The 12,139-nt window shown below is 36.8% G+C and overlaps 1 protein-coding gene across 1 annotated transcript; it reads right to left on the bottom strand.

Moving 5' to 3' along the window:
• Positions 1-7,339: 7,339 nt before the first annotated feature.
• Positions 7,340-9,778, bottom strand: LOC311079852 (uncharacterized protein; the record flags this gene model as incomplete). The annotated part of the gene is made up of 2 exons (XM_084109579.1): positions 7,340-8,912; positions 9,768-9,778. 2 exons carry the CDS (start codon positions 9,776-9,778, stop codon positions 7,340-7,342), a joined length of 1,584 nt encoding a protein of 527 aa, XP_083965705.1.
• Between the last annotated feature and the right edge of the window lie 2,361 nt (positions 9,779-12,139).

Consider the following 12,139-nt stretch of genomic DNA (forward strand, 5'->3'; position numbering starts at 1 on the left):
AATTGCATACAACACTCTTCATTCTTTCAAGCAGACATAGTTGTATTATATAGATTAACCCTTATGAAAGCTATTAAAGTTATTCAGTCAAGAACATTGAGTAATTTTCTCTCTTTCTTTTGTTGTTTGATTGCATTAATGACAGACATCAGCAGTTATTAGGCTGCTGTCACTTTAGGGCCAAATGCATGGATCCAATACACTGATACACATCTGATATTCTCCCAACTGTTTACATTCACTTAAGATATCATAGACTTTTTACATGTGAATACTCTCCAAAACTGACATTTGGACATCATTTTGTGTGTATTTGTCTGTTCAAGTGTGAAAAGATGCAAAAGAGAACTCAATTCAGTACTCGTGCTCTGGCGTCTGAGTAAGTGTACTATTTTAATACCGCTTGGGACTAAATTGGCCCACTTTTAGTATATAAAAGTATATGTTTAAGTGTACTATAAGTGTAAGAGTAATAAATTCTAAAGCCCCTTCCTCATCACCCCCAATTTTGGCAAGTGATGCATACATGACATACCCAAAATAAAAAGGTTGCTGCTCATAAGTCATTCTGAATAGACACATAACCAACATATATTTAGAAAGCCAACCCTTGAGAGTTTATAGTTCAAGACTCAAATTAACCAGACTGTTATTAATATTGAGATATATAAGCTCAAACATAAAAACAAAAACAACAAATATTAAGAATATATTTATTAAATGTATAAAAATATTATGTGAATTTAGGATAGCAACTTATAACCACAACTAAAGTGTAGCCACAATTGTGGTCATGCTTCATTTCAAGTCTGAGGATGATATCAAAAATTATTATTATTATTATATAATTATAAAACTAAAATTATGCATTTTATGAAGCCTATTGTGAGACCATGTCAGTGAAGTTTTAGAAGGCTAACAAGAATCTCGTCAAATAGTTTATTGCCCTCTAAACACCCATTTACAGTCTCTGACTAATGTCTGGCGAGGAGAACTGGCACATTCATGTTCTTTTCATTTAAATCGACCAAGCTTTCAGACCTCTGCCGGTATGATACTTGATCTTCATTATTCTTTTAGCCTTATTCTTTTGTTTGAATTCAGCCATTATAGCCTTTCTTTAGGCATAATGCTTGGCCATTTACAAATAATGTAACCCCCTATAGACGAATAATCCACCTATTAACTTAAGCCTTGTTAGAAAACAAACAACAAAAAACTATTCTCGGAACTTTTAAATGCAAATTATAAAAAAAAAAAAATGATTGTATGGAATAGAAAGCTCCTGCAGCAGGTGCATTAGCACAACAGGTAGCCTCAAGCTACATGACAAAATTTAATTTTATTAATTTTATTTTATTTATAGCTCATTTTAAAACACCATCGAGTATTTGTATCATATTCCGGTCGCGGTTTCAAATTGTTTCAAGTCATAAAAAGATTTTGAAATATGTTATATTTAGCATTTTAGATGAAGCTATGGGCTATCATTACCTAGCATATGCATTCTGTAAACATTCTTTATTCATATGAAAACCCCAAATCGCACGAAAATCACCCACAAAACACAAATACTTCGTATTGTGCATTTATTAGCTACTTGTTTCTGGTGAAGAGATGTCACTTCCGCTTTGTTATCACGGATCTCCAGAATCAGGAAGTGTACACAGGACGCGTCATGCAGAAGAGGTCACGTTGAACCACGTGAGATGATTGACAGCTGGTACAGCGAATGATAAATGCCTGAGGTCAAATCTGACGCAAATCAGGAAGAGGAGAAACACATCTAGCTCTGTGCGCTGTTTGAGCTCTTCAGATCGCATAATTCAGTGGAAAATGAATATAATTTTTATTCTGTATGACCAAAATATTTTACTAACATGTGATAATTAATCATTTTTCTCCAAATATGCGCACTATTGGACTAATAACCCTGGCGGATGCTGTTTATTATATGTATTTGACCACAAATAAACCAGAGAAGATGAGAATGAATGTTGTGTGAGTGATAATTTCGATTCTAAATAACGATCGTTACAGATGAATTATGTTGCACTCCTGGCATACATTAAGAAATTAAAGTCACTGCAAACCACGTAAATCACAAACAGTGGTCAAATATCGAAGCTGGAGTCTTAAACCTTCCGTATGATGCTGAGTTTGTCCAGATCAAGGAAGAGTGTGATGTTTTGACGAGTAATGAATTTTGAACAACAAAAATCCGGGATCACCAGTGATCCCTGACGGGCAGGGGGCTAAGTGCACAACTAGTTCATAATTACGTTTCTCATTTGTACTGCAAGTGAACTTATGGGTATACTAGTAGTTTACTATTTTAATACTTGTAGCAACTTTGTTTTTTTTAGTTGCAGATTAGTTTTTTAGTTGCAACTTTGCAACTAGTTTAGTCGTTTTATACTACAAGTTTTCTTTAAGTGAACTTAATATCATACTTATAGTTTACCATTTATATATTATTTTTAAAATAGTACACTTACAAGTTTACTAGTACGTTTACTAGTACATTGACATTAGTATACTTACTACATAATGTATACTTAAAAATATACTTGAAAATTAAGTATACTTTATAAAATGAACTTGAAGTATACTTCTTTTTCGTAAGGGTTATCAAGCTTAAGTAAGTTTTTAATTGATTAATTTCCGTTGTAAAAATAATCAGTTATTAACTTAGGGGCCACTTACACGACATCATTTTCAACTGAAAACAGAAAACTTTCAATGCGTTCTGGCCATTCATTTACACGACAACTGCGTTTTGGTGGCCTAAGAACCCAAACTATGATGTAAGTTTCAAAATGCAAGTTTTTGAAAACGAGTTTTGAAATCAATACCATTATCATCTCCTTTTCAAGCTTTCACCAGAAATTAAAAGTTTACATACCTCAATATGCTTCCGCAGGTTGCACGGCAAGTTTTTGAAAGCTGTGAAATGGTTAGATTTAGGAAACCGAAGCAAACATTTAAAATGAAACTAATCTTTAATCTTTTCAGAAAACTGAAACACACTTTCTAAGTATGGCCATGGGTGTGCGCACTGCACAGAGGAACTGTCTTTTTCCATTTCACCCGTCAACTGATTAGTGTTCAAAAACATCCAGGGAAATCATTGAACGTCACATGACCCAACAAGAGTGCTTACTACTGCTAAAAAAAAAAAAACATAATATTTTAAAGAAAAACAAAACATCCACTGACTTTCATAGCTGCTACAAAGAAACAACTTTCGCCTTTGAGGACCTTGATAGAAATGTACTGAAGTGAAAATACATTAGTCTTTTAAATGTAGTGAAGGTAAAGTCATAAGTTTCCAGAAAAAAAATAACTGCTCAACTTATTTTGATGAGTTAAAGTAACATAACTACAGGTGAGTAATGCATAAACTCTAAACACATAACCAGTTACTCATAACCTTACTCCAGCATTGATAATTGTATGATCTTGCCTTATTACTCTTTTTAACACTGCCTTGTTCCCTGTTTTAATCACAGTATTATCACTGAAGAGATAATAAAACATTTTATCACTGAGTCTGAAACAAACTCTGGCTAATAATGCACCATGACGTGTTAGACTAATGGCTGAGGTATGAACATGTTAGATCTGAATATGATCGGGGTGATCATAAGCCTGTTCACACGTGTGCTTCTTAGTTTAGCCTGCTCAACACGTGGCTAATGTTCATTGTCTGTCATTCATCTCACATTTTTATCTTAACAATACGTATTTCTAAGCAATTATTTCTCTCACTTTGCTCACGCTGAAATGTACTAGCTTTTTCCAGAGTTACATTATCGTCCACCATTTTAGGTGCCCACGTATGGCGATTTTTAATCTGCGATACAAACTAAAGTTCTACAGAAACACAATATATCTATATATTACTTAAATATCAATTACTGTCATCTTACCTGTAAGAAGTATGAAAAACACAGGTCAGATTAGGAGTGCTCTCCGCACACTTGAACTCACTCATCACGTACTGGATGCTTTTTCTGCTCTACTAGCACACACTACTGATGCAATCTAGTGTAAAGCTTAGAGTGCCCCCTACTGACGAAGCTGAGTTAAGCTAGAACAGTTTTACTTATTTATATAATATAGACATGTCACTTTAATTTCCTTTGGTCCCTGACCTCAGTTAAACTCAATTCAAAATTCAAAATTTCTGTCTCTTAGCAGATGTGAAATAATTTTAGCGGAGCAAACAATGGTAGCTCAATGTAATTTAAAAAGTTGAAACTACAAATATTTGTTGTCTGTACAGTAATTATTTGATATACAAGTGATTATAAACCTTAAAGTTATTCACGAAGATCACCTCAGTAAGTTTTCTCTCAGGACAGGAAAAAAAAAAACATCCGGTTTAATCCAGTTTGGCAAACCAGCAGTGGGTTACTATAATGGGTAGTTTGTGAGGAGGTGCATAATTTCTACTGTCAGAGAAACTTAACCCAGAAGTGGGTAAAAAAAAAAGCCTGTCCCATAGTTATTGTTCCTAACTTGTCTCTTAAATTTATGTAAAGGAAATGCAAGTGTTAGAATTAAACACTTTCAAAACAATGTTCATGAAATCCCCACATATTGTCATTAGTATTTGATGAATGTTCTCATAATGCTAGCAGAAAATATTATTTAAACACCATTCAAACGTCCTTTAAATATTAAGGATCACTACATTTTTGTCTTAAAAATGGCGTAATGTTGGATGTTACACAACAAAATCCTGTGTTTAATTAACACTGCCCAGTGTGACCATTAGTGATGATGTTAATGAGTAAAAATCACTGAAGGAAAGAGAAACATTTAAAGTCACCATTGTAGTGATCAGATCTTCAGATCTTTATCAACGCAGAATAATTTGTTGAAAACAACTGCAATTAGTGAAAGAGAAATAAGTTAATAAAGGTAAAGGGTCAAGAGGCCAACTAAAGCAAACACTGATCACCATAATGGTGAGTCCAAACAAAACATTTTCCACCAAACATCAACATCTAAACCTCTGTTAATTCACAGAAATATGACAGAAATAAAGTTTGTAATAAATGAAGCTGGAAATGCTGTTTTTGGAGTCGTTTAATCATACTCTGCTGAGATCTTTAATGTCTTCTTTTATCTTCAGTTGATTTCATCTAAGGCTGTGGCTGGAAGTCAGTTGTAGTTTTTATGTATCTCTTACATTCTCTTACATTAACATTAATAGTGGGGACCTAGGGGAGCACTGAGATCTTTTTGCTGGAGAGGGATGACGAACAGATTATATAGACATATAAAGCAGCGTCACACTGTTCTATCCTAACACAATATGAGCGTGAAAGGGAAAAGGAAGGAGGGAAGGGTAGAGATGTTATTTCTCACCAGATCTTTACCTAAACCTCCGTTCCTCGGACTGTGGCGGCCTAGAACCCCCGGAGGCTTTAGGTGGGGATCTGGATCAGTGAGGAATGTATTTCCTGAACAACCTCGCCTCTCTAAACTTCCCAACCACTGCCTCAACAGATGTGCCAAAAAGTTCTGAGGGTGAAACTGGGGAATCGAGGAGCAATTTCTTTTCTTTCTCCCCGATGTCCACCAAGTTCAATCACAGATGCCTTTCTGTGGCCACCATCGAACTATCGATAGTGGCGGCTGTTTGTTTGGTAGCCCAGAGAGCAAATTTTGTGGTGCGGCGCAGTTCAGCAATGGCTTCAACCGCACTGATCCAGGCTTTTAAGTAGATTGGCCTGGTAGGCCTGCAACACTATCATAGTGTGCAAAGCCCCCCGGCCTAACCTGCTTCTGCATACGCCCTGCCATTCAAGCGCAAAGTGGTCTGAAGCGACCTAAATGGCAGGACAGGAGCCTTCAAAGAAGATGACTCACCTTGGGAGCTAATCCTTCCCCATTTGCATAGTACAAATGTTAAAATGGATGAATCCGGGCTGAATATGGCTTCTTCCACAACTTCTCCACTTCTCCAGCATGGAGATCGGAAAGGAATGGAAGGTTCACGGGGAGGGGAAAATATTGCCTAAAAGTAAGCGCTGTACTGCTTACCACAAGCGACTTCCCATCTTTCACACCCCCAAACCAGATCCAATCTGGCTGTGACGAGGGCCATGAATCTGAAGTAATCTGCTGGATCGGATGACTCAAGAGACAGCACATCCTGATCTAGCAAATCGCTCAAGCCCAAAAAAGAGTGAAAGAAAGAACCATCCCTCTCTCTGTGAGCTCGGCCTGCGATCTCCAGGACTGAAGCCTCAGCTTTGCCTTGGCTACAGCGGGGCCTTAGCTGGGGGACTTAGACATTTGTCCAACATCCCCTTGACCACTGAACACGCTTGCTCCTTTCCTAAGCAAAGAACGCACAGGTCGTGTGTTTCCTCAGGTGTTAAAAACCAGGGACATGGAGGCATACACTTCCTGAAATGCTTTCTTGGGATTTCCATAATCCAACCTTCAACGCGCTAACAAACAAATGGCTCCTGGAGACAAAAAAAAAAACTGATGATGTGTACTACGGGCACCCTCTTATATTTCAGGGCGCTCCATCTGTGACGTCACAGACAATCAATTTGTGAATTTAATGTGTGCTTTTTGCATCCTTTCACTAATTATTTGTCACTAACCTGAAGATAAGGAGGACTGCTGACTTGGACATAGCTCGGCTGAAATACAAACCCAATGACAAAATACAGTTGCAATGTATTAAAAATATTTTATATATTTATTTTTGCTTTATTTATCAAGACTTTTTACAAAGAGACAGACTGATAATCGACATGAAAGCAAAAGAGATAACAGGAATTTGATGGACATAAAATATATAATGGCTCAACCAGAATTAACACAATGGTGAACAAATCACTGTTTGTCATTTTTCTGTTAAATAAAGCTATCATCCAGTACCCAAAATGTAATTATACTCATTTATTATTACAGAACATGAACTAACAGATTGGAGAGATTAGTTTTCGATTCAAATCAGTTTGTTTAAAAGTAGACATTTCAAGCTTCCAAAGATTTATTTCTCTTGTCTGTAAGCCAGGTAAGCCTATACACGGAGTTTCATACATTTTTGAGACGTGCTCCAGTTCACGGAGACAGAAGCGACAGAAAGCGCACCCTGTTGGTTTTCTTTATTTTACAAAAGCACAGAATTTTCTTGTTATTGTGATTTTACAAAGTAAGACGAGCGGCCATACCAGACGGACAATTCCTCTTCATTTCCTCGACGAGGTGGAAAAAGCATAATGAGAGAGGGGGCGATGCAGAGATGCTGCTAACATTTCTGATTGTTTAAATGATTAGCCCCCAGGGGACCCCTGCCCTATCACTATGCCTGTGATTGCTCACCAAGGAAAAGTTTAGCCATACCGGCTTTCAGATAACTCAGAGCATCCTTATTGGCTTCTTCAGCTTCAGCGGTTCTCCTCATTTCCTCCAGCTCTCGGACCCAGTCTTTTTTCCCAGCCTCTCTTAGTTTGGGGATGAAGAAGTCCAGATGCTGAAGAGTGAAGGCCGAGTCTGGCTTTAATGCGATCTGAGACAGATGCTTGATGTTCTTGTAAGCATTGAACAGAAGAATTTGCTTTTGGTCCTCAAGCTCCTGCAGATCTTTGTCAAGATCATCCATTACAACTGAAAATCTCTTGGATTGTACTTGAGCTTTTTCATATTGCTTTCTAAAATCGTCAAAATCTATCGTCAAGCTTGTGTTTTTGACGACATATTTCTTGTCTTCTTTGACGTGTTTACTGTAATGGCACTTCCCTGTGCACACGGTACAGTAGCCATTTTTCATGACTTCACATTTGCTGGGATCAGAAACCCACCAGCAGTCAAACTCATGGCAGTTTTCCTCACAGACGGTGCAGACCGTCGCCTTCCTGTGCTTCCATGAAGCGCTTTCAATGGGAACCTTCATTTTGATAGTCTTTTTGAATTTAATGTTGAAGTTTTTACGTTCCTCAATCTTTTCCTTGTTTTGTCTTATTACCTCCTGGATCTGAAGTTTTTCAGACTTCTTTGACTCTTTCTCTTCGACTCGCAGCTGTAAGTTGCAAATAAACGCTTCAAATTGAATGCGTTCTATCAGGACATTTGAAGTCAACTCTAAACTTCTTCTGTTCTTTTCCTCGAGAGACTGAAGGAAATGCTTCATGTTGTCGATGCTGTCCTCCCAGGCGTCTCTTTGAGCACGAAGGTAACGCCTTTCACTGTGACGGGCATCAGCCTGCCGGTTGTTGAATAAGAAATAAACAGGTTGGCCGCTGTGGTCTCGTCTGCAGGGGATTTTACCTTTATTAATGGCGCTGAGGACGTTTTTGGGTGGTAGACCATCAGAGTGTGTGATTAAAAACACAATGTTGTTTACAATGTCTTTTCCAAACAAAGACAGAACTGAACTGATAATGTAATGCTGTCTGTCCGAGAGGCGATTCTTCGATGCTTGAATCACAAAACACACGGCGTCGACTTCACGAACTCCATCATTACTCTGAAACAGTGTGGATAAGTTGGAAGCAACGTCCAGATCTTTTTCCAGTCCTCTAGTGTCTCCATAGCCTGGAGTATCAATGATGGTGAGAGACATGGGACTCTCAGGAAAAACCTCATACATGGTGATTTCAGAGGTTTGTGATTCTGATTGGTCTCTTGCTTCTTCTTCTGTGATTTCATACCATATTTCATCCTCAAACTTCACTCCCAGTAAGTAGTTGACCATGGTGTTGATGAGAGTTGTCTTGCCAGCGCCGGTTTCTCCCACCAGTAGAACAATTTTGTTTTGTTTACTGGTGTCTTTTTTCCCATAAGTCCATTTTCGGACTTTTCCATGATCATCAAGTACTTTTCTCTCTGTGTGTAGACGATATCGTTTTGGAGGACCTTGATCAATCAGAGTTGATCTGTTTGGTGGAAGACATGAACGCAAATATCAGAATATATAAGCAGAAATCTTTTGTGTAGAAAGAATTCAAGAGTTTAAACACCCACCAAAATGCAGACATTATGTGTTAAATACATGAACATAATAATGTAAAAATAACATTACAGTTGACATTTAGAGGTCAGCAGACTTCTCATGACATGTTGCCATGCTACTGTTACATATACAGTAGATGGCTGGATGCCAGTGTTTTTGCATCAGTTAATTTGACTTAAACAGATGGGACCATTTATCATTAACATTATCAAAATGTTTCTCACAAAAAGTGTTGGAGGAGAAAAATACATGCCAAACGACAGGCCCACCTACTGCCAAACTTAGCTACCAAACTTTGAAGCTATTTATAACTATTTTTTTTTCATTATGACAATAATTAATTCTACATTTACAATACACTGCCAGTTGTCAGCTTTCAAATGAGACCATACTTGTGCTTTTAGTACAAAGGGTTTATGAACTGTATCTGTTTCAGTTTGGGTATGCCATTTCTGGGGATTTTTCAAAAGTGGGGTTGCAGCTTAACAGGTTAAAAAAAGAGGAACATTTTGAACAAAAAGCAGCGAAAAACATGTTTTTGTCAAAGACTACGTCTAGATCATATTTAGATCAATTATCAAAACCCAGGTGGAGTAGATAGAGTCCACCAACACCCCAAAGCTTCACAGTCATATAGCTTGCCCTGGGTCAACATTTCAGTGCCATGGAACCATTGTTTCATAAATGACGGAAAATTTAGTCAATGGCAGGGAAAGAATTAATTGCCTTCAAATAGATTTTTAAAGTAAATAATTTACAACCCTGATTTTCAACTCACCTGGAATTCATGGTGATCGCTTGAGCTAACCCCTTCACTGTCTCCAGTCTGTTAACAACAAAATAATTCATTAGCTTCCTCAGAATATGATGGTCTTTAACTCACACGCACACACACACACACACACACACACACGTGTGACGTTACAGCATGAGATTCTCCCATAATCATTTTGGCATAATCATCATCTTGTGACCTGAATCTCTAAGAGAGATTTATTTTATTGATTACAACAGTCCTTTGATTTGACACAACCAACAACATCTGATCACATTTGCACATAATGCATTGCATTACCCCTGCTTGCATTTTAAAGCATTGTATTTTTATGGGCTGAAATTCAACATGGTTGTATATTTAGGTTGTGAATATTTGAATTCAACACATTTCACTCACGTTTTCATTATTAAAGATTCAATAATCCATATTCAACTTTCAGATTTCACTTCCTGATTGCACCCCCTGCTGGTGAGGCCGACTCACAGCTATGGAGATCATCAATCGGCAATCTATGATATTCCTGGCTTTCCCAGATGTCAAATGTCAAATTTTCTGTGGAACTTGAACCACTGAATTTGTGGAAGCGAAATAAAATGGACCCAAAATTGCCTGTCGAATATTATAGGTTGTATTTTTAAACAGAATGAATATTTTGGAAGTGAAATCTGAAAAGTGAATATGGATTAGTGATTTTTTAATAATGAAAACGAGTGTGAAATGTTTTGAATTGAAATATTCACAGCTTAAATATACAACTATGTTGAATTTTAGCCCATAAAAATGCAAGCCCTAAAAATACAATGCATTAAAATGCAAGCAGGGTTAATGCAATGCATATTTTTGTCAAGTAGTGCAATTCAACAAGCTTTATTGTTTCAAAAACATTTGTCATTGTTTTACTTCCATACTAACACTACATAATGGTGACATAAAATGGTATCTCTGTCCTTCAGTGATTTGGCTTGTAATCAGCAGGTGCTCATCACTAATGGTCAATCATCACTCAATTAATCACTTAATTATCTAATTAATTTTAACACTCTTGAGTGTAGACTCAAACTTCGAGGAGTTAATTTAACACCATGGGACAATGGTCGCCTTCAGATCTATAGTGTTTACTTCACAAGTAGCCTGTTTCTTTAATGTCTGTGTCTATCTTTAAAACTTTTTTTTTTTTTTGCAGAACTGCTTAAAAGAAATGAACTGATTTAATAATAGACAATCTTTACAATGGAACTGAATCAACACAGAACTGACTTCATCTGAACAACAGCCGAAATGCATTATTTTCCTGTTTTCACTGTAAAGCTGCTTTGAAATTATCTAGGCCAACATATTAAACAATTTGACTCATCGATATCCACAAAATAAACATATTTAAACCACCAGATATAAGTATGTCTTAGATTCATAATTTCAGTGGTATAACCATGAATACAGACAAGTCACCATGATACCTTCACCACCAAAAGAAATAAATTGTGCCACACTCATTTTGAGAGCTTAACTAACACGTAACACACACTCATTGCGATGTGTTTAACAGATGCATAACTTTATGGAACTGCTTAAACTGCAACCGGTAACAAAAAATACAGTGAAATTATCAACTAACTACGACCAATTCTAAACATGAAAAAAAAAAACAATAATATAAACAATAAACAAAATAAAAACAACTATAACTCAGTAGAGCTGTGTTCTTCATGGCGCGGAAGTTCGTAGGTTAATGTCTCAAATGTGCCAGTAAAAATGTGACTTTGCGAAACAGACTGTCCTTAACTAAAATGTTGCTATAGTGCCCTAATATTAATGCTAGAAAGCCTATGCACTTGGCAATTCATATATGTTTTAAATAGTCCATTTCATCATTAAAATCCATTTCCACATTCATCTTGACTGAGGGGGCAGGATCGTCCGGGACATTATTTTTCACTCAAAAACGTCTCATCAAATACAAACTACGAAATGGGTTCAAATGCCACACATATCAAGGGTAAATACACAGATTATTCACTGGCCATAACATACAGAGGAATAAGACTGAACGATCTCCCTTACCTCCTCAGAGAAAACACTCCTGGGTCAGGATAGAGAATAATCCAGAAAAGCAGAGATATTTTCAGTCAGAGAACCAACAACGACTATTATGGGCCTACAATGTACAAGTTTTATCTGTAGACTTTTTGAATCTTCGAAAAAATGTTAGGCATAATGGCATTAGAAGGTGATCAACCAACATGAAACTATATTCATCCTTAGTGATTTCACGTTATAATAGACTATTGGTTGAAAACAACCTTTGTACTCGTTATAGGGTGCACATGATTTTTGAGAATTATCCTACAGATAAGATTACAGAGAGTTTTACA

Source organism: Abramis brama (assembly GCF_963993115.1).
Source record: "Abramis brama genome assembly, chromosome: 3".
NCBI lineage: Eukaryota > Metazoa > Chordata > Actinopteri > Cypriniformes > Leuciscidae > Abramis > Abramis brama.